Source organism: Sorex fumeus, unplaced genomic scaffold (assembly GCF_029834395.1).
Source record: "Sorex fumeus unplaced genomic scaffold, SorFum_2.1 ptg000054l, whole genome shotgun sequence".
Taxonomy (NCBI): Eukaryota; Metazoa; Chordata; class Mammalia; order Eulipotyphla; family Soricidae; genus Sorex; species Sorex fumeus.
The window spans coordinates 28,458,748-28,480,907 of NW_026606111.1; the positions used below are offsets into that span (position 1 = coordinate 28,458,748).

A 22,160-nucleotide genomic window follows, 5' to 3' on the forward strand; every position below is an offset into this window, starting at 1 on the left:
GCACGTTGTATAGAAGCAAGAGATTCGCATAACTGCTCTTCCCTTTCACACACATGCCCTCCCAAAATGCATAGCTACACCCTGCAGGCAAGTTATTGCAAACGAGAAGACAAGAGTCATCCTTGGGTGAGGATGAAAACAAAATGGCAGAGTCACGTTGGCTGAAGTCTAAGAGATGAACTCACTCCCACAAGAGGTATAATAGCTGACAAGGCCACAGTCGCATCTTCTGACCAAGTCTGGGAGCTCCATGTAGTGCTTTATGCAAAAGTGGATGGGAGAAGCTTCAGAAAGATAGTACAGGGTGAAATATTTGTTTTGCATGCCACTGACCCCCTGATTCAATCCGTAGCACAGTATCTGGTCCCGTAAGCCCCACCAGGAGTGATCCCTAAGCACAGAGGCAGCCGCAATCCCTGATCACTGACAGGTGTGGTCCCCAAACGATAGCACAGCGGGTAGGGCGTTTGCCTTGCATGCAGCCAACATGGCTGACCCGAGTTCGATTCCTCCGCCCCTCTCGGAGAGCCCGGCAAGCTACCGAGAGTATTCGATATGCCAGACACAGTCCCCAAACACAAATAAAAACAAATGAGCAAAAAAAAGCTATGCAAGAAATTTCCAACCAGCTCACAGCAATACCAACTGGAGGGTCTCTTACATAGCAAGCAGCCAGCTCCTGGGTTCTTGGAAGCCTGGCTGAATATATCTGAGCATATCATGGAAGCAAGGTAATCTGTCCTGACAGACGCAAGGCTTGGACTCCCGACTTTGTAGAACGCTCTGGTGCCTATCAGTAAGTCTTGTCAGGCCAGGTGCTGGGCCAGGCAAAGTATACAGCAAAGTCTACAGTTTCATCCTGCCATTCACTCAGTGGACTTCTGAGCATTTTTTAAAAACTGAGAGATAAGGGCTGGAGTGATAGTACAGCAGGTAGGTTGTTTACCTTAAATGCAGCCAAACTGGGTTTGATCCCCAGCAACCCAGATGGTCTCCTGAGCACTTCCAGGAGTAATTCCTAAGTGCAGAGTCAGGAGGAACCCCTGAGTATGGCCCCCAAAAATTTTAAAAAAAAACAAATATAATTGGCATATTCCAAAATGCACATTTTCAAGTGAACACTTCAACATATACACAGATTGGGCAATTGTCACTGCTCCCTAATTCCAGAATATTTGTCTCACTTCAAAAAGGAACTGTGCTTCTGGCAGCTATCATTGCATCCTCCCACCCAGCCCCAGCAACCACTAAGTGACTTCCTGCCCCCCTGGACTTGCCTCCTCTCATTATTCATTAAAGCTGAGTGATACAACATGTGGCCTTTGGTAACTGTTTCTCTTCACAGAGCATAATGTCTTCAGGGTCCATCCACGCTGCAGTATGGATGAGGACTTTGTTCCTTTTCATAACCAAATTTTATTCATCAGATGGATACACCACATTTTGTGTATTCCTTCATAGGTTGATGGCTCCTTGGGTCACTTCCAAACTCTGGATGTTATGAATAATGCTGCAATAAATGTACAAGTTTTGTGTGAACATATGTTTCCCATTTTCTTGAGTCTATACCTTGGAACTGAATTGCTGGGTCGTTTGGGGCTCTCTGAAATGCGAATGGTCTTGTCAGCTAACACCCCCTGCATGAGCTCCTTTCCAGGACAGAAAGAAATGTAGTTCAAAGTCAAAGGAGGAAATGAAGACATGTATGAAGGGGGAAAGAAGGGGTGTGATTGAAGCAATAAATTGCAGCTCCTAGAAAGGTACCAATCGTGCATTTCCTCTCCAACATAAACAGTGGACACCAGAGCAAGAATGAGGGACCTGCCAGGCACCTATGTTGACACAATCCTCCTGATAAGAACAATCTGCTTGACACAGACACCCCCTGCCTCTGACCCTGCGCTGAGTGCACTATACGGACTGTCTCAGTCTCAAGAATGGGGGGAACCTGATTGATGAAAACAAACACTGATTGCGGCCAGTTCTGCTTCTTGCCAGAGTGGCTGTTCATCTGGAGGCCACGCCAGGAAGGAGAAAGAGAAACAAAGTTCAACTGCCTGAGAAAGAAAAGGACCGGGATTTGGGATTTGTTTCCTGGAAGCTCAAGAGATAGGGGTGGGGGGAGGGGGGAGGGGGAAGGGATTGGTGTAAAGAGAATAAAAGAATGCAGGACTCCAGGAGTAAGTAGCAGCCCAGGGAGTAAATACTGCTAGCTAAAAATCCCCAGTGGGCAAGATATCATTATGGAACCAGTTTTAAACTCTGTTGGTTCTTCCCTCTAATGCCTTGAGGCCTTCATGAAGACCTGTCCAGGTAGGGTATCATTGCAGGGAATGAGAGAGGAGGGAGCAGTGCAGAGCGAAGAGGAGGAAGCAGTGGCCAGAGGTGGAAGTCTGAGCGAGAAGTTGGAATTTTCAACATAGAGCGAGAGAGAGCTGAAAATAAAAGGTTTGGAAGTCCTTGATATGGGCAGTGAGAAAAAGTTCTGGACTTATTCTCAATTCATTCCATTTTTTTTAATGGGGCCAAAGAAGTAGTGCAGGGGTGAAGTCACTTTGCAAATCTGCCTTGTATGCAGCCAAGCTCATTCTGAATTTCCAGCAATGCATATGGTCCCCTGAGTACCACCAGAGTAGTCCCTGAGCACAGAGCCAGGAATGGCTCCTGAGCATCACCAGGGGTGGCCCCCACCCCACCTCATTTTTAAATATCAAGTCCTTTTAAATACCGAAGGGTGGGATGATCATAGATATTTGAAAAGACAGGGGCATCTGATTTTTATAATATAATGTGCCCAATAAATCTGTACTTGTGTTAGAGGAGGGAAACAGGCAGGAGGAGGAAACATCAAGTTTTGCCTGTCAATCACCTCCTACCAAGACTTCAGGGTGTCCTTCCATGAAAGCTTAGAGCAGTGTCTCTCAGCCTTTATCCCACTGTGTCCCCCATTCTGACCGTGTTTCCTTGCTGTGGCCTCCCTCTCCTACCAGCTGGCCCCCAACTTTCTGCAGTCCCTGCATTGAGGAAATTTTTATCGATGGTCCCTTGCAATATCCTCAGGTCCACAGAGTGAGCATAGAGCCCCTGGTTGAGAAACAATGGATTAGTCTTAGGAGCATCCTTCTAAGGCATCAGATGGATGGGCCCGAAAGAGTCTGCTGGATTTAACTGAGTTTACTAGAGATCAGTGACCACTCACATCTGAAACAGTCACATTTTAGGGGATCCTGGGGTCACTTTTACAGTAGGGGTTGGCAAAAGTTTCCTGTAAGAACCAGACAGTAAATATTTCAATCTCTGAATCCAAGATACAAAATCAAAGATATTAAGTGGATCCTTACATAATAAGAAAGAAAGTATACTTCCACAAATTCAAAGTTGAATTTTTCTTATTATTTTATTGATACCCTTTTAAAATTTTGAATATTAATCCTTATTGGTGATATGCACTGAAAATACCTCTCCCACCCCATAATTTGTCTTTTAACTTCCTGTGTCTTTTGTTTACCAGATATTTTCTTAACTGGTAATAATGCACTTTATATGAAAAATGATCATTAGCTTTCTAAAGAAAAACTGAAAAATCCATAGATTGTGTACTTAAGCCTTCATTCCATAATCTTCCCTAAACTTACAATTATCTCAGTTTCCTCATTTGCTAAATAGAAAAGTCCTACTTCAGAGCTTTATTGTGAGAATTAAAGATTACATGCAATTCCCCCAACACAATGATTCCCCTCTAAGTCTACCTTTATTTATAAATACATATATATTTATATATTATATATGTATATATTTATACATATACTATACATTTATATGCACTATATAAATATACATGTATTTATATATTTGTATATTTATATATGTACACACATATAAATATATATATTAAATCATCATGAATTACAAAGTTATGAAGTTATTCATGGTTGAGTTTCAGGCATACAATGTTCCAACACCAGTCCCTTCACCAGCATTCACAGTTACCCTCCCAACCCTCCCTGCCTGCCTCTGTGATAGGCACTAATATATTGTGGGGTTTGTTAGCTTGTTTGCTTGCTTTGGAGGCCATACCTGGCAGTGCTCAGGGATCACTCCTGGCAAGACTCAGGGGACTGTATGTGATGCCAGAGATCAAACCCAGGTTGTCTGAGATTCTATCTCTTCAGCCCTCGCAGTCTACTCTTAAACTGTGAGTTTCTTGAAGACCTCATGTTCTTTTTAATAGTCATATTCAGAGCTAGTATTTGATTTTCTTATTTTGTTTTTAAAACTGAGTTTATTTTTTAATTTAAAAAATTGGTGGGGAGGCATTTGGGCCACATTTGGTGGTGCTCAGGGCTTATTCCAGGCTCTGCACTCAGGAATTACTCCTGTTGGGGCTCAGGTATTTTATGGGGTACTGGGGATCAACCTTCAAGGCAAGTGCCCTACCTGCTGTACTGTCTTTCAACCTGAGTTTGTCTTTAATGTACAAATACCAAATATAATCTTTATGCACTTAATTGACTAAAAGGAGGGCTGGGAAACCTGAAAAAAAAAAACTTTAAGTGACTAGTTCTCTAACCTATAATTACTCTACTGAGTTAAAAACATAGCAGAGTTAGGAGGCCCAGAGATAGCTCAGGGGCAAAAATGCCTGCCTGGCACATGAGGCCTGAGGTCTCTGAGGCTGCTGTTTGGGCCCTGAGCACCCCACAGGCCCTGCCTGAGGATGATCCCGTCCAGCTGCAGTTTTGCATCCTGTATGTTCCATGCTTGGCCACCAATGATGACAACAAAGAAATGACCTGGAACTAAGTTAAAATATGTAGAAAAGAGTAGCAGTTATAGTGAGTGCCACCATTTAATAAGAAACTTGTAGACAGTCTTTTCAGGGAAAAAGTTGTATTTCAAACGCTTGGAAACAGATTTATACAGCAACCTTCATACAGACCAAACAACCTTCATACAGACCAAAATGATTTACCAGCATGTTGCAAGAGATATTTGCAATAATTCCTGGAGAGGAGAAAAACATCACAAACCACTGAGAACAGGGAAGGCTTTCACAATGAGTTCTGTGGGAAATAAATGTACAATAAAAAAGCTAATCAAAACTTTCTAGTTGCTGCTCACTTTATTTTATATTGGGGACTTGATGGCTTCTGCCTCACACACCTACAATCTCGAGTTTCAGCCCCAGTGCCTCAACAGAGTGATCCTGGCACCTCTGTTGTCTGTGGCCCAAGGTACCACAATCCACTTCCAGCCACACTAGAAGGTGTTTCGGAAACCTTCAATGAGGGACAGTAACTAAAGGGAAAAGGTGTGCAAAAAACAGCCTTGGAAGGGGGAGCCCTTCCAAGGGAGCAAGCACACATATGAGTACTAAGCAACCCCACCCAGTGGTACAGCCAGAATGTATATGAGCACCCAGCTCAGGAGCATGACCCCAGAGAGTGTCACAAGGAAAAGTATGAGCACCACAGCCGGACATGCATATGACACCAGACTATGTAACAACATCAACAATAAACAGAAGTGGGGGGAATGTGTAAAAATGGATATGTATGGATATTTAGACACCTTTGATGGCTGAGCATTATATTGACCTCTAACTATCTATTCGATATGCCAGACACAGTAACAACAAAGTCTCCAATGGAGACGTTACTGGGCCCACTCGAGCAAATCGATGATCAACGGGAGGGCCTTTACCTTTACTAACTATCAAAATAACAAAAGAAATATGAAAAGTCCCAGTGAATATTGGGTTGATATTCTTTCAGATGGTTAGGGGCCAGCATTAAAGACCATTTTCATTTAGGGAACTAAAGTTCAGGAGTTTGAACTATGAGAGTCCACTTCTCTGGTGATCACATTTCTTTCTACCCACAGAACCAGGGTTCAACCATCCTTGGATGTTGTTTGGCTGAAAACAAGGATGTGGAACCCAGAGAGTCAGTAATAAATGATCGGTGCAGCCGCATATGTGGGTATTGAGCTGAGTCCATGGAGGGAGATCCTTAAACCATCTCCCTGAGGAGACTAATGGATGACTATAGTCAACTTTCAGGAGAACGAGAGTTTTATGAGGGGTTGAAGCTCCTAATCCCTGATTGTTTAAGGACCATCCAGAGTCCCCCCCCACACAAACCGCACTCATTCTTGTGTGACCTTCACAATGCCCCGGCCCTTAAGTGCTGTGAGTGCTTCACAGAGGAGGGTGCTAGAGTCTGACACAGTTTAGGCAGGTACTCCACAGGGCCACATCCAGCAGGGAGGCAAAGAGAAGTTAAACCTTCTAACTCAAGGGGCTGGGCAGATGCTCAGTAAGCAGAACATGTTCGTGAGAGTCCCAGGTTCAAATTCTACCTCCATGTGGTCTCCTGAGCACTACCGGGAACATCACCTGAGCACCACGCAGGAAGTAGCCTTGAGTACTATCAGTATGGCCCAAACAAACAAAAATAATAATTTTTTTAAATCTTAATTAAAAAATTAACGTTTGATCTCAAGTTTAAAAAAAAATGTCAGCACAGGGGCTGGAAGGATAGTACAGCAGGTAGGGCAGTTGCCTTGCACATGAGTTCAATCCCCAGCATCCCATATGGTCCCTGAGCACTGCCAGGAGTGATTCCTGAATGCAGAGCCAGGAGTAAAACCTGAACAACACCAGGTGTTGTCCACAAACAAAAACAAAGAAAAACAAAAAGCCAGCCCGTGGTATGACTGCTGCTATAGCATCATGAAGTATTTCCATGATATTGGCAAAAAATACATAAATAGGACTTTATCCAAGGACATCAGGTGCTCCCTTTTCTGGCTTCTCCATGTTCTAACCCCAAAACTGTTGAATGGAAGAGGCCCTTTTCCTGCTACCTAATCACTCTGGGCAAGCATGTTGCTAATTAGGCTTTTTACATCATTTGTTGTGTTCTACTCAGAGTGAAGGAAAAATAAACTAAAATCACTGGCTGATATATTATGCACAATAGCAAAGGCTATATGACATGAATTTTGCCTCTGATTTGTAGCCAGATCCTGAGAACACATTTGGAAGTCTTTCAACTTGCTCCAAGTAAAAATGAGTAAGTGATCGCCATGAAGATGGATTGAAACACAGAGCCTGATTCATCTCACCAGAGCTCTGCAGCTCATTTACGCATGGCTTTATTTATTCACATAACTGGTCTTCCCCAACTCCACTCCACCCCAGGAAAAAAAGGCCTGCAGACCATTACCCAAAACAGCTTGGTGCAAAGAATCTAGCATAAGCAATGTCAACAAGAATCACTGCATCTAACAGACTCCAGGACGTGCCAGAACACTGTTTATAAGATGTAAATCAAGCCTCATTCTACCTCACTGTTCTGCTAAATTCAGATGTCTGCTTCATTTTAGATCCAGGTCCCCTGAAAAAATTCATCCATGCTTTATTCAATACCATCAACAGAGTCAGCCAGGCATTCACAATGGCACATGTGAAGCCTGATCCAGAAAATGTCCATTTTGATACAGATGTCTGCAGTGTCACCAAGCTGGTGGTGGCCATAAGAGTTATGATTCCAGCATTTTGGCTCCCTGGCTAGAGAGCATAAGGCAGACCTCTGGCCTCCTGAACTAGTGGAGCCAAGTGGCCTGTTCTTGCCATTGGATTTGTGAGAGGAGTGATCTGTGTGTCTTCCAAGGGCTTTTAAGACCCCCGGGAGTACTTGCCTCTCTGCCAAGGGAGTTGCCTCCACTGAGATGGTTGGTGGCTGGGCACCAGCCTGGAGTCCTGAGAAACCAAGACTGCTCAGAGTTGCATCCCATGGCTGGCCCACAGACAATGGCTGCCCAGCCTGAGCAAGAAATGAGTCCTGGGTATATTCCAAGGAGAGGTATTGCTAAGTCTATGGAAGCTCAATTTCTAATTTTTTTGAGGAATGTTCATTTTATTTTCCAGAAAAACTGGACCAATTGGCATTCCCAGCAGTAGTGAATGAGGGGCCCTTTCTCTTCATATGGTGATTCTGTTGTTTTTTTTTTAAAGAAAGAAGAAATGAGTCCTTCCTGGCATGAAACTGAAACCTAAGGGTTTTCTGTGACTGCAAGCATAGACAGGCTCTTCCGGCCTGATACCCCCAGACAAATGGTGCCATGCACAGAGTCTCCCAGAAGAAGTTAGCAGATTTATGGAATTTAGTGTCTGAATGCTATTATCTTGTCAGGAAAAGGTCCCTTGACCCCTAGTTCACTTGAAGCCCAATCATCATGCTCAAATCTGAAATGGGCTCAAACAAAACTGAAGAGGGAAAGTTGCAGCTGGATGCTTCCAAACTGCCGGACCTAATTTATTGATCTGTTGAGGTTGTTAGTAGTAGACAGGAAGAGCCATTCTGGCCAGCTAGTTAAGTAGAAAAAGAATTGATCGAAAATGTATGAGTCAGGGCTGAAAGATAGTAGAAGCTTAAGTTGCTTATCTAGCAAGTGCCCAAACCGATTTGATTCCATGTGCCACAAGGCCCCCCAAGCATCTCCCAGTAAAACTCTGAAGGACCCCTGAGCATCACCCTGGAGGCCTCCAGTACGTCTGGGGTGGCCCGAGTACCACTGGCACCACAGAGCACAAGGATCATTGCCATCTTCAGTTGCTGGCGTTGAACCAACAGCTTGTCAGAGAGTAACCAGTGGGTCTCCCAGGCCTGTGCTCCAAGATAAATAGTTAAAATTAAAATGACTAAAGTAAACTAAAATAAAATAACTCACAAAATAACTGCACTGTAGCACTGTCCTTACATTGTTCATCTATTTGCTCGAGCGGCACCAGTAATGTCTCCATTGTGAGACTTGTTATGTTTTTGGCATATCGAATACGCCACAGGGAGCTTGCAGGCTCTGCCGTGCGGGTGGGATACTCTTGGTAGCTTGCTGGGCTCTCTGAGAGGGGCAGAGGAATCGAACCCGGGTTGACCACGTGCAAGACAAACGCCCTACCTGCTGTGCTACCGCTCTAGCCCCACAAAATAACTAAAATTAAAAAAATAAAATTAAAAACAAAGAAAATAAAAATCAGTTCACAGACTGTTGAGGACAGAAACACTCGCATAACTGATGGCCTAGCTGCTGTAACGCCTGCATAGCCACACCACTGGGTACAGCTCATCTCTCACCCCGCTCCATGCTTCACCAGCACCTCAGCCACTTCATGCTTGGTGGTATTTGCGCCAGTGAGGTCCGCAAAAATCTAAGCTACAGCCCAGACTTGTATGTAAATGTCTTTGAAGGGTGAAGCCAGGGTCACACTACTGCACTTTGGGTACATGTGCAAAGGATAAGAGAGAAAGGATAAGAGAGAAAATTATTTAAGTGTTTTGTGTTTTTTTTTGAAAAAAAATATTTTTTTGAAAAAAAAAAATAATCCCTCAAACACAAAAAAGAACTTCAAAGTTGTAGTAATAAGAGAATGATAAACCCCCCCTCCACCTATGGGGCCAGGGCATGGATAACCGCATCTTCATACTCCCGTTCCTCTGTAATCATATTCCCCAAGTTCCCCTAGCTTCTGCAGCTTTTTCCTTTACTTTTCACGGCATCTCCTACCCTTGAATCTCTGTGTTGGTTGGGTTTTGTTGGGTTCTGTCACTTGCAACCCAGGTGCTTTTGATAGAGAAGCTCCCTAGATACTAAAGAATCTCAAGCTAGCTCTCAAAAGGGACTTGAATATTCAAGTGCCCTAAAGAAATTTTCAGATTTTTACATTTTGGGTTTTTTGGTCACACCTAGAGTTATTTAAGAGGCTACTGCAAGCTTCCTGCTCAGAGGTCATTCCCAGCAATGCTTTGGCGACTTTGAATCAGGGATCAAAGCCAGGGCTCCCATATGCAGAGCATGGTGCTCCAGCCCTTCCAGCTATTCCTGGCCCCAAGTTGATTTGTTGTTGTTGTTGCCATTGTTTTGTGGTACTGGGGGGATCAAACCCAGGACCTCACTCAAGCAAGGCAGGGGAGACACATGCTCAACTACAGCTTAAGTTTTTGGATTTTCTTTTTTTGGCAAAGTTACTACACTGACAGAAGAAAAGTCAAAGAGCATAAGACTCAGAGAGATAGTCCAGTGGAGAGGGTGCTTGCCTTGTATGCAGTTCAATCCCTGGCACCTCATACGATCTCTCAAGCCAGCAAGGAGTAATCCCTAAGCACAGAACTACTAACTCTACTCACTTTGTTTACTAAAAGTTCTTTATGAATATATTTTTACTTAAAAAATTGAAATATATGGACTGGAGTGATAGCACAGCGGGTAGGGCTTTCGCCTTGCACGTGGCCCACCTGGGTTCGATTCCCAGCATCCCATATGGTCCTTTGAGCACTGCCAGGAGTAATTTCTGAGTGCATGAGCCAGGAGTAACCCCTGTGCATCACCAGGTGTGACCCATAAGAAACAAAAAATAATTGAAATATTGCAGATATTAGCACCATTATGTTTTATTATCCCTGTCTTATGAAGAATTGATGCAGGAATCTTGGGAGGATTGGCTGCAGTTCCTGCTGCCACGATACAAGGCTGTTAGCTGAGCAGGCCACAGGGCAAGAAGCCAAAGAAAGGGCCGTAAAAAATCATATGGGGGTAAGGAGCTCGCCTTGCATGTGGCCAACCCTTACTTTCTGTTCCTTGAGAACTAGGACCAGACTTCTTCTAGGACTGCCCCTGAGCACTGCTGGCTGTGTCCTCAAACCACCTCACTCCTCAAAAAAAGACTTTGAAGCTAATGTTTTTCTCCAAATTACAAGACAAGATGCCAGACTGAGACTCCATGTCACAGACTGCACCCACTCCAGAACCAGAAAACTGTCAGAGCTCACTCAACTGCTATGCTGGGCAGTCTGCCTTCCCTGTCATTCACGTGCAGTTCCCTCACGGAGAAATAAGGCAGCGTTACTCCAGCCCTAGCCCTACTGCGCCATTCATTCCCTGTCACAACAAAGGAGTCCACCAGCCAGGGGAATTTCTCACAGGCATACATACACAGATCTCCTGTACATACTCCCAACTGACAAAAAAAAAAATCAGAATTTGGGCCAGAAAGATGGTCCAAGGATTAAGATGCTCACCTTGTATATGGTTGACCTTGGCAGCATATATGATTCCCCAAGCACTGCCAGGAGTGATCCCTGAGCACAGAGCCAGGAGTAAGCTCTAAGAACTGCCAGGTGTGGTGAAAAAGAACAGAAAGAACAGAATTTTAATGGTAGATCTATCTGGAGCTGGAAAGACAGTACAGTGAGTAAAGCATTTGACTTGCACGTAGATGACCCAGGTTCAATTCTTGGCACTGCATATGTTCCCCAGAGCACCCATCAGGAGAAAATTCCTGAGCACAGTCAGGAGTAACCCCTGATCTCCACTGAATTGGTCCCAAAACAAAAATGTCAGAACTTATTGGCAACAAATGCTACCTGGAGTGAAGTCATATAGAGGAATATATCTAACTATAAAAAATAGTGTGCTATAAAGAAATCTATAAACAGAGGTATTTCTTAAGGAGTGCCTATGTTTCATTTCCAAAAATGCTTATATTCTAAAAGAAGTACAATTAGTCTGTTCCGTAGGGTTTTAACCTTACTTGTATAGTATAGTTTTTTCCTTTAGCTTTTGCCTTAACAAATTCAAAGATGGAAGATGATCTCAATCTGGTATATTCAACATGGTATGAAAGAACTCACTCCATATATACAAATGAGGAAGGCTCCTAAAAAGACGCTATGTGCTAGTTTCATTTCTTCCATAAACAAAAGCCCTACATTTTACCTTGAGATGCTAAGAAGGTCTAAGATCCCTTAATAGACTAGCAAAGAAAAAAAAAAGAAGAGGAAGAGGAGGAGGAGGAGGAGGAAAGAGGTGGAAGTGGAGGAGGAGGAGCAGGAAGAGGAGGAAGAGGAAAAGGAGAAGGAGGAGGAAGGAGGAAGGAGGAGGAAGGAGCTGGAGGTAGAGGAGAAGGAGGAGGAGAAGGGAGGAGAAGGATGGAGGAGGAGGGAGAAGGAGGAGGAAGAGGAGGAGGAAGAGGAGGAGGAGGAGGAGGAAGACAAAAGAATATGAGAGGGGGCTGGAACAATAGCACAACAGGTAAGGCGTTTGCCTTGTAAGCAGCCAACCTGGGTTCGATTCCCAGCATCCCATATGGTCCCCTGAGCACTACCAGGGGTAATTCCTGAGTGCAGAGCCAGGAGTAACCCTTGTGCATCGCCGAGTGTGATCCCAAAAAAAGCAAAAAAAAAAAAAAAAAAGAAGAATATGAGAAAACTGTAAACCTAAAAGCAAAACTGGGCAGTAATCTTCCTTCTTGGGCAAACTTGGAGATTTCCCCTTCTTGAAAAATGGTTTCTGAGATAGGAGGGTGGTGCAGGTGCTCTGGGTACAGCTAGAATGATGATGCCCAGGACACAGCCTGGAGAACGAAGGTGAATCCCACTATAGCAGCACTTGAAAGAGAAGCTGGAACCCGGAAAGTTTCAATTCCAGAGCATCCCTGTTCCTTTCCTCCTCCCCCAGGTGGTCAATGAGCTCATACTCCACTCCACTAAGAACTTTCCAACTTTACCCATGAATGTCTCTGATTTTTTTTTAAATAAGGCCACCACACTTTTTTTTTAAAAACTGTCACCCTAAAATGACATTCACTAAATGCACTCACATATAAGCTAAACTTTCCCCGGTATGCCTGGCCACAGGCAACTCATCTTTACAGGATGCCTTCAGCATCCGGGGCCCTGGGATATAAGTATCTTATGCAGTATTAGTGGGAGGGAGAGGGAGACGAGGGGCACCAGGAAATCTAGTGGACATTACTAGTCATTTTAAGTCACATGAAAGATAGCCAGTGAGATAAGGGAAATGGTCAGGGGCGAAAGAGCAAACACTTCAAAGAGGGTGCAGGTCAGGTAACTTCCTCTTTGACCCTCACTCGCCCAGACTAACAGCAGCTTCTCTTTGACCCTCACCAGTGGTGGGCAGGCAGGGGTCAGGGGTCAGGGTAGTGATGGCAGAAAAGCAGCAGTTTTCACACAAGTGGCCTGAAAATAAAAGAAAAGCCAAAGGGACAAGAGCATTGGACACTAACAGGGTGGAACAAACCACAGAGCACCAGAGACAGATCAGCTGGCCTCCAAGCACCAAGGATTGAGCAACAAAACCAGTGAGGGACAGCATGGAACCCATCCAGTGTGAGCACCTTGGGAGAGGAGCATCATCAAGGGACAGACCAGGACTTCATACACAGACATCACGCTATCTTCTTAAATTATAAATTAAAAAAAAAAAACAATATCAGGGCCAGAGTGAAAGTATAGCAGGTAGAGTGCTTGCCTTGCATGCAGCCAACCAGGGTTCAATTCCCAGCATCCCATATGGTCCCTGAGCACACCAGCAGTGATTCCTGAGTGTAGAAACAGGAGTAAGCCCTGAGGATGGCCAGCTATCACCCCAAAACAAGCCCCCCTCTTGACAAAAACTAGCATCACAAGCATCTGGGATTTTGTCTGCTAATTTTACAGACCTCTCTTAAGGACTTTCCCACTCAGAAGCTAGTCCTGATTTGCCACATCAGCAGCATTAAGTTCACAAGAGAGAAAAGCAAAGTTAATTTTGACTTCAGGACCATTTTGACTTCAGGTTCTAGTGCCTTCAAATATGAGATTTCAGTGGAGAGAACGCTGAGCTGGACTCACCTGGACACCTTAGACCCCACTAAAGACACTGATGTTCAAATACTTAAAAGACTATTGGGCCAGAAATACAATGGCACAGGAGGTAAGATAAGACACTTGGCTTGCATGCAGCCAACTCTGGCCAGCACCACAAATAGTCCCCCAGCACTGCCAGGAGTGACCCTGAGCACAGAACCAGGAGTAAACCTTGAGCACTGGCAGGCTCTAATCCCAAAAGAAAACCAAGAGCTCAAAGTTCTTCACAGGTCAAATAACTCCTTGATCCAGCAACAACCTTATGTGCACTGAGTTTAAGTTACAAACGATCCTAGACAATAAAGCTTATGTTACAAACGATCCTAGACAATAAAGTTTATGAAACCCATTTATGTTTCAATCATCTGGACAGGATAAAAATGCTTCTCAGTCAACAAATTTTCCTGTCCTCCTTCTAGCAGAAAAAGACCACAAACCACTAATGGGGCCGGTATGAGATATCCAGAGAACTAAAGAGCTGCTTTGAAAAGAAACTTAACACTGGTGGATTCATGCCTCGGTGTGTGTGTGCATCTCTGTGTAAATGAAACAGGCTCTAGTCTGCCTGCGAATGGCAGACTAAAGAGCCAAACTCCTGAGGAGCACAAGGCCTCTGAAGATATCCTAGAACAGTTGGGAAAACTCAAATGCAGCCCCTCTTGACAATCTCCAGCTTAACTGCGCAGCTCTGATTCTCTTTACAGATGCAGAAGGAAATTCAATGAGAAAACTGATAAGGTTCTCTATTCCTTGGAGAAAATGGAGCAGGCCAATTGCATGCAAAAGCCTACACTCAGTCCCACCAATTGTGGAAAAACAATGGCACCTCCATTAGCAGTTTCTTTGCCCACCTCAGCTCCCAGAGGAGCAGCAGGGTTGGAAAGGAGTACAGAGGCCTCATCCCGCCTAAGGCACATCAAAGTTTTCATCAAAACCTGCTTTTCTTTGTGAAATAGCAACTGCTATTTCACACCCACATATTACTGGAGCGCATTTAATTACCCTCAAAGACTTTGTTAAAAATGAAAATGCAAAAATGCCTCCTGAGGACTGTGTGAGAGGAACAGGAGGGTAGGTACACAGTGAAAACCAAAGGAGCTGGGAGCTACTGCTGGGTTATATTTTTTTACAAGCAATTCAAATAGACCTTTGGGTATTTTGTAAAGAATAAGGGCTTTCCAGGCAGCTGGATGTATCCAGAAGCAGACTATGCCATTTTCCTTCTTGATGGAAATCACAGAATCAGAAAACTACAATTAGAGGACAACCAGAAGTGTTGCAAAAAATGACCAAATTTTGCCATCTGGTTTTTTCAGGGAAAGAAATGGATTTTTCCCCCCCTGACACATTGTTCCAAAGGAACTGGAAGGAACGTCACAAACCAGCACATTGCTGGGTTCTGTAGCTCCATGACTCAGCCCTCACTTTTCCTCTCCAACGTCCTAAATGTCACATAAAATATCTCCAATAAGAGAGAAAAATTTCTCTCAGGAAGTTTGGCTCCTTTGTTGAATACCTCTCCTGTGCCAACAAGACCTCTACTTCACTGTTTTTAGGTGGGTTGCCAACCTACAGGCATGCGCCCATCCAAAAGTGCGCAGAGAGGCATCAATCAGGGAGAGAGTATCTCAGTCTTTTATAAATCTCCCAAAGAATGTTACCCAGGTAAGCAGAGGAAACATCCATTCAAGTTAAAACAGAAAACCAGGAAAGAAAGACAGAAAATAGAGCAGAGAAAGGAAGGAAAAAAAGAATTCCAATGCAATGTATTATGTGTGTGTAAGAGTTGGAGACTAAGAGCACTAATGGAACCTTTAAAATCGCCATCGTATGCCAAAAGGTATGGATTCCAAGGGAGTGCTGATCAAAGCGGGCAGTATTTACCCATCATGTATCATTCGCCTTCATTTCACAATGCTCTAAGATTAGCAACCCTGCTGTGCAGGAGGATTGCAATACTAAGAGCTAGGTGGTGCACGGTTCAGTGAAAGCAAGGGGAGAGGAGAGAGGCAGAGAATAAGACAAGGACTGTGCTTCCTTCCTTTCTCTCTCTCTCTCTCTCTCTTTTTTAGAGGAACAGATCATTTTCTTTAAAAGAGGCATAAGCTATGATTAAAGTGGCAATATAATTGCTGAAATTTTGTGCCTCTAACACCTGCAAAGGAAGCACGGTGACAAGAAACACTCGGCAACCCAATTATTTCATACAGGTTTTCATCCATCCAGAAAGCCATCCTCAAAATAGCACAGAACTGTTGCTCTCTCACCAATGTGCTAGGTGCTGAGGACTACATTACTAAGGACCCAATGAACACTGTTTATTATTCTCAGCAAACAAAATTTGAGGGACTAGAGAGGTAGTATCACACACGTGGCCAATCTGGGTTCGAGCCCAGGCACCCCATATGGTTTCCCAGGCTCTTAAGCACAGAGCCAGGAGTAAACCCTGTGCACCATGGAGTATGACTCCCAAACCAAATAATAACAATAATAATACAATAATAATAAATTTCCAGCAAGCTACCGAGAGTATCTGGCCCACATGGCAAAGCCTGGCAAGCTACCCATGTCGTATTCGATATGCCAAACACAGGAAGAAGTCTCACAATGTTACTGGGCCCGCTTGAGCAAATCGATGTACAACGGGAGGACAGTGACAGTGGCAAGTGAAGTTCCAAGCTATTTTAAACATAACTTTCACATTTTCTATTAATTACTTACTCGTGCCTTCAGTTAGTTTAATGGGCAAAGAGATACTGAATTCTAGTCCCAAAATAATCTTTATCTTTCCACTTCTGAGGAAACTTTTCATTTAATTGTAATTTAAGTGGGAAGATAAAGTCTTTAAAAAAATTTCAAGATTCCACTATCTAGGAGTTTCAAAAAGTTAAAATGTACATCCTGGAAATAAATAGCTAAGGGAAAGGAAATTCAGGGATTTTTTTTTTCCTTTTGCAGGCTAAAAACTTAAACCATAAAAATAACAACCATGAGGCTACAGCAGTAGTACAGCAGGTAGGGCATTTGCCCTGCACATGGAAGACCCAGTTTTGAACCCTAGCATGCCATATGGTTCCCCAGAACTGCCAAAAGTAATTCCTGAGTGCAGAGCCAAGAGTAAGAGTGTGTGTGTATATGTGTGTGTATAAATTTGTATATACACACACATATATATATATACATACACACACATACACATATATATTGTTTGTTTTTGTTTTTGGACCACTCCTGGTAGTACTTGAGGACACTCCTGGCAGTGCTCAGGGAACCAGATGCAGTGTTGGAAAATGAAACAGGATTGACTGTGTGCAAGGCAAGTGTCTGAATCCCCTGTACTATCTATTTTTAAGTCAAGACACTTAAAATATAAAATATTGAAATTTGTGGGACCATTTTTTTAAATGGAGCAAATAACCAATTATAGAGAAACTGGATTAGTAGTTTGTACCAGGCCAAAAGAGCTGCTGTCTTAAGAATCACCAAATAATTGTTTAGGAAGTCATCTGGATAACAGGACTGATGATTGACTTCTTATTTCTTGGCCAATAATGGAATCGGTTATCAAGAATGTGTAAATGTATTTACATTAACTTTTTTTGGTAGATGGCTCCCAAGCAACCCCGACTCCTCCCCTACCCCCACCCCCACCCATGAAACTCACAACAGGTAGTACTTTACAGAAGGATCAGTGCTTGGCCCTGAGATGTGATGCTGGGAATCTCCAAGGCTACATCCAATGGTGCTGGGACATTGGAGAGCACAGAACCAGGAGTAATCCCTGAGGGCCACAGAGCATGGCCCCCAAACCAATAATAATAATAATAATAATAATAATAATTTTGAATAAAATTATAATCAAAATTTATTATGCTGGGTGTGGGCATTTGGAGAGCCCCAGATACCTCTCTTTCCCCCTCTTCTCTTTAACTGTTCATTCATCTTCCCATAAATTCTCTCTCAAAATTTAGCTTCCTTGAGGATATTTTAGGTACTATCCACATTTATATACTCTAAACCATAATTCTTTGAAACCAAATAAGCATGCTTTACCTTTTTAAGGATTTCATGCATTTTTAGGTTAGCAAGAGTTTACAGATAAATATATTGAGATAAGATTTAAATTTTTTTTCATCTTTTTTTCTCAGAAGTATTTATTAGAAGACATTGTGGGCAAAGTGATCTTCTCTATCAACAACCACAGGAGACAAAAAGGTTTGATCTGAAATGGATTGCCAGTCAAGCACAAAGCAACTCACAATTCAGAATACAGACCCAGATATGTTGCCATCTCAGCCTTGGGGAAGATCTGCTCTAGAACTAGGACTGATGCCAGAAGGAATCCAGGCAATGATCTTTGACCTGGACATCCAAGGGCGGAAGGAACATGGGTCACAGAAAAGAAAGATAGGAGTTCAGCAGGTGAAAGAATTAGCAAATCTCGAGGAACAGAAATAGGTTGTAATGAAGTCTACTTGGGAAAACGGTTAAAATTAAAGATCAGGGACAGAGGAATGAAAATGAAAGCTGCCATTATAGGATCACTCTCACCATACTCTATTTCCCTTTTTAAATTTAAATTTTAGTAATAATGCACAGCTCAGGGCTCAGACTCAAGTCTCTTCATTAACCATCCTTACTCCCCAGTTCATCTCCAATCTCACGGCTTTACAACCACTGTGTACTGAAGACGCGCACATTTTTATCTTTATTTTCCTCCAAACTCTTATGTCCAACTGCCTATTTGACATTTTCATCTGGGTATCCAAAGGATACTCCCAGAACCAACTAACAATCAGGGGAAATCAAACCCCTGATTTCTTTTTTTTTTTTAAATTTATTTATTTATTTATTGAATCACTGTGGGAAAAGTTACAGAGCTTTCAGGTTTAGGTCTCAGTCATGTAAATATCAAACACATTTCCCTTTACCAATACTTATTTTTTACCGCGAACCCCAATAGAACCCCACTTCCCAGCCCTCCCAATTCCTGTGAGGCAGATGAGTTATAGTTAACACTCTATCTACTTTGACTAGATTCATTGTTTCGATAAAGGATGCACCATTATTATTTAGAGTTTACGACCCCCCCCCCCCCAAATCAGACATGCTGAAAAAGCGTTGTGAAATGATTTGCTTTCTACAGCTGGGTTTAAGAGTTAAATGATGTCGCAAACCCCTGATTTCTACTTATTCCTCTCAAAACAAAAAATGAAACCACAATAGAAAAATTTCTCCTCTGTCATCTTCCTTAAAAATCTTCAAGCAAGTGGGTAAACGACCAAACATTATGACCTCTCAGTATCTGTATCTATATTGCAAACTACAATGCCCAAAATGGGGGGTGGGGAAGAGAGAGAGAGGGAGAGAAGAAAAAGGCCTGTTATAGAGGCAGGCTAGGGAGGTGGGGGAGTGGCAGGAGGGATACAGGAGATATTGGTGGTGGGAAATGTACACTGGTGGAGGGAAGGGTGTTGGAACATTGTATGACTGAAACCTGGTCAGGAAAACTTTGTAACTGTATCTCATGGTGATTCAATTTTTAAAAATAATTCATTAAAAAAATCTTCAGGCACAGGAGCTGGAGACGTAGTACAGCGGGTAGGACACTTGCCTTGCACACGCCCAACTTCAGTTCAATCCCCCACATCCCATATGGTCCCCCAAGTTTATCAAGAGTGATTCCTAAGTGCAGAACCCAAAGTAAGCCCCGCACACACTGGGGCTGGCCCCCAAACAAAACAAAATTCTCAGACACACACACTTCCCATGCCTCCACTCTGCCACCCTACATAAACCACCATCAACTCCAGACTGCAACAAGGGGGTCCAGGGATACTTCCCCTCCCAGATTCCAAGTCTGTAAATTCCAAGGTGTTCCATGTGCAGCTTGGCCCCAGATTAAGACTGTTAGATTACTGTAGGTTTTACTGCTGAGATGGAGACTAAGATTCAATTCTCGTACAAGTTACAAAAGGAACAATAGACAATAGATACCAGTATAGAGTTGAGGGTGTCAAGGCTGGTTTAAAGACATCCAGTGGGATAAAAGACCCTGAACTCTTAGGAAATATCAAATTTAAGGTCAAATATTTCCTCTTGGTTTAATGGGTCCTGATTTTGCAGCGCCCAAGAGCTTCCTCAAAGCAGGAGACACAGGCATATTACTGAGAGTTTGTGCCCAGTGCCTACCCCCACTAGACTTGAACTCACTTCTTGCCTTCTGCAACATGGCACATCTCCCACCCAGGAAACCATCCATGCAGGGAGGCTGAATGCAGACATGGCAGCCTGAAAAGTGGGAGCAGAAAGAACTGATGCCTCCTTTGGATAGAGCAAATCACGATTTTACAAAGGAAGTGGGGTTTCAGAGAATAATTTGAGTTTGCCTATGAAGACAACACTGATAAGAAGAGCAATGAGTCAAAAGAAGTAGGGCCAGGAAGAGGAAGTGGAAAGGACAACAGTGGAAGAGCAGGGGTGGGGTGGGTACTATTGTTTAGAACTGGTAAACTTAATTTAAAAAACAAACAAACAAAAAAAAGCAGCTTCGAAAAGGTTTTTCTCTCCCCGAAGAGATGGATTGGTGGAAGAGGATGTGGGAATGTTGGGGGGGGGGGGGGGGAGGAGAGGGGAGGACAGAGGAAAAGCAACCAGAAGTCCCGGAGGATGTGCTTGGGGGTGATGGACACACGGATTGGGCAAGCCCAGACCTGCAGCGCTGAATGGTTTCTCTGCCAGTTACCCTGTAAATTACTGAGCTCCAGTAGGAGGGCTGGAGGCCAGAGGCTTAACAATCAGAGGTTAAAATTTGGACGATTCAGTGAGGTGCGAGCCAAGAAGTTAATGAGGTAGGAAGAGCAACACTGTCGAGTGTTGTAAGACAAAACCGGGTGATTCCTTTAGACCTCGAGGTTCCAATTAACTCCCCACTTAGTGGTGCTGGGGGCTTCACTTCTCACCCCGCCTTAGCAGCCCTGTCTCGGTCTGCGAGGGAATTCGAGGGAAATTCGACTGCCGCACAGCGGACCTTCCTCGCGCGGGTGAAAGTGTTGGAGCCAAGCAATTCACAGAGGACAAGCCCCCAGCCCCTGCCCAGGCCTCAGGGAGGAAACTGGGAGAAGCCGAGGACACACACAAAACCCACAAAAGTCCTTTCTCTGCTTCCCTTGCGGAGAGGCAAGAGCCCAGAGCGGGCTTTGTCCTTCCCTGCGGGATGCCCGGGGACTGGGGAGGTCGTAGCACACAGTGGCTGCTCGGCACAGTCTGCTGGATACCGAGTATCCAGTGCTTCTCCTTTGTACCTGTGCATCAAAGCTTTAGGTGGACCTAAAATACAAATTTTTTTTTAAAAAAGGACGACACAGGGCCACGTGAAGGTTCAGTCTTTTCTTGGGGGGGTCCCAGCGCGGCGGCCTTTGGAGAGTAGAGCGGGCTCCCCGGCAAGATCAGAGAAGGGTTCGGAGGATTCGGTTCGGGTCTGAACAGGGCCCCAAGTCGTTCGCAACTAACCTTCCTGCGGGGATGCCCGCGCGGAGCGCAGCAGCCCGGCTCCGCCGTCCCGCTCCCGCCGCCCCCCGGCGGCGCTCGGCGCCCGCTGCGCACGTAGGTCACCTGCCTCCTGCTGGCCCCGCGCGGCGGCCCGGGCGCCGGCTGCAGGTGCGGCCCGGGTGGCGGGGGCGCCCGCCCCGACGGGGCTCCGCGGCCCTGGGGCCGGAGCTCGGCGCAGAGCCGCAGGCCGAGCAGCAGCGCGGCTCCGAGCAGACACCGGCGCAGGGCGCCGCCGCAGCCCCTGAGGGGCGGCCTCTCCCGCGCCATCCCGGGGACCGGCCCGCGGTGGGGGATCTGGCCCGGTGGGCCCGCGCCACCGCCGCCGCCGCCGCCACCACCGCCAGCGGGAACTGCCCCCACCTCGGGCCGGGGCGCGGGCTCGGACCCGCCTCCCTTCCTCCCGTCCAAGGAAGCCTCGGTGTAACCTTATCCTGCCCAGCCCTGCAACGCCCGGGCCCGCTGCGAGGGGTCGAGGGGCGCCGGGGCAGAAGCCCTGAGCTCCCTAACCCAGGGCGGGGGTCTTTACAACACAGGAGACCTCCCCAGGCGGCTTCCAAGACAGAGCCCCTGGCGTGGAGTGGAAAAACTACATGCCCAGGAAAAGCACATTCCTCAAGGGAGAACCCCGGGCTGGAACTTCATTTCCAAAGGATTAGCATTGTTGAAGAAACACGGGAGGAGGAGAGGTGAGCTGCCAGGGTTCCCCCGACAAGTTCTGATTGTCGAGCAGTTTGTGCCCTGAAACAATATAAAAAGACACTTCGCTGCTGTTCGAGTTTACAACTTCTCTCCCTCAAGAAAGACTGCGGGACGGGCGGGGGGGTGGGGGGGGGGGGGGGACTCAATGCAGAATAATCAAATTAGAGTTATTTCCAGTTCTAAATCTGCCTGAAGCCAATC

At 44.9% G+C, this 22,160-nt stretch overlaps 1 protein-coding gene across 1 annotated transcript in view; it reads right to left on the reverse strand.

Moving 5' to 3' along the window:
• The window catches only part of METTL24 (methyltransferase like 24), a 125,970-nt gene extending 104,372 nt beyond the window's left edge, over positions 1-21,598 (reverse strand). Inside the window, exon 1 of the mRNA XM_056125322.1 lies at positions 21,222-21,598. Within this exon, the coding sequence (XP_055981297.1) occupies positions 21,222-21,527 (306 nt within the window). The 5' untranslated portion in view covers positions 21,528-21,598. The remainder of the gene's footprint in view (positions 1-21,221) is intronic.
• Between the last annotated feature and the right edge of the window lie 562 nt (positions 21,599-22,160).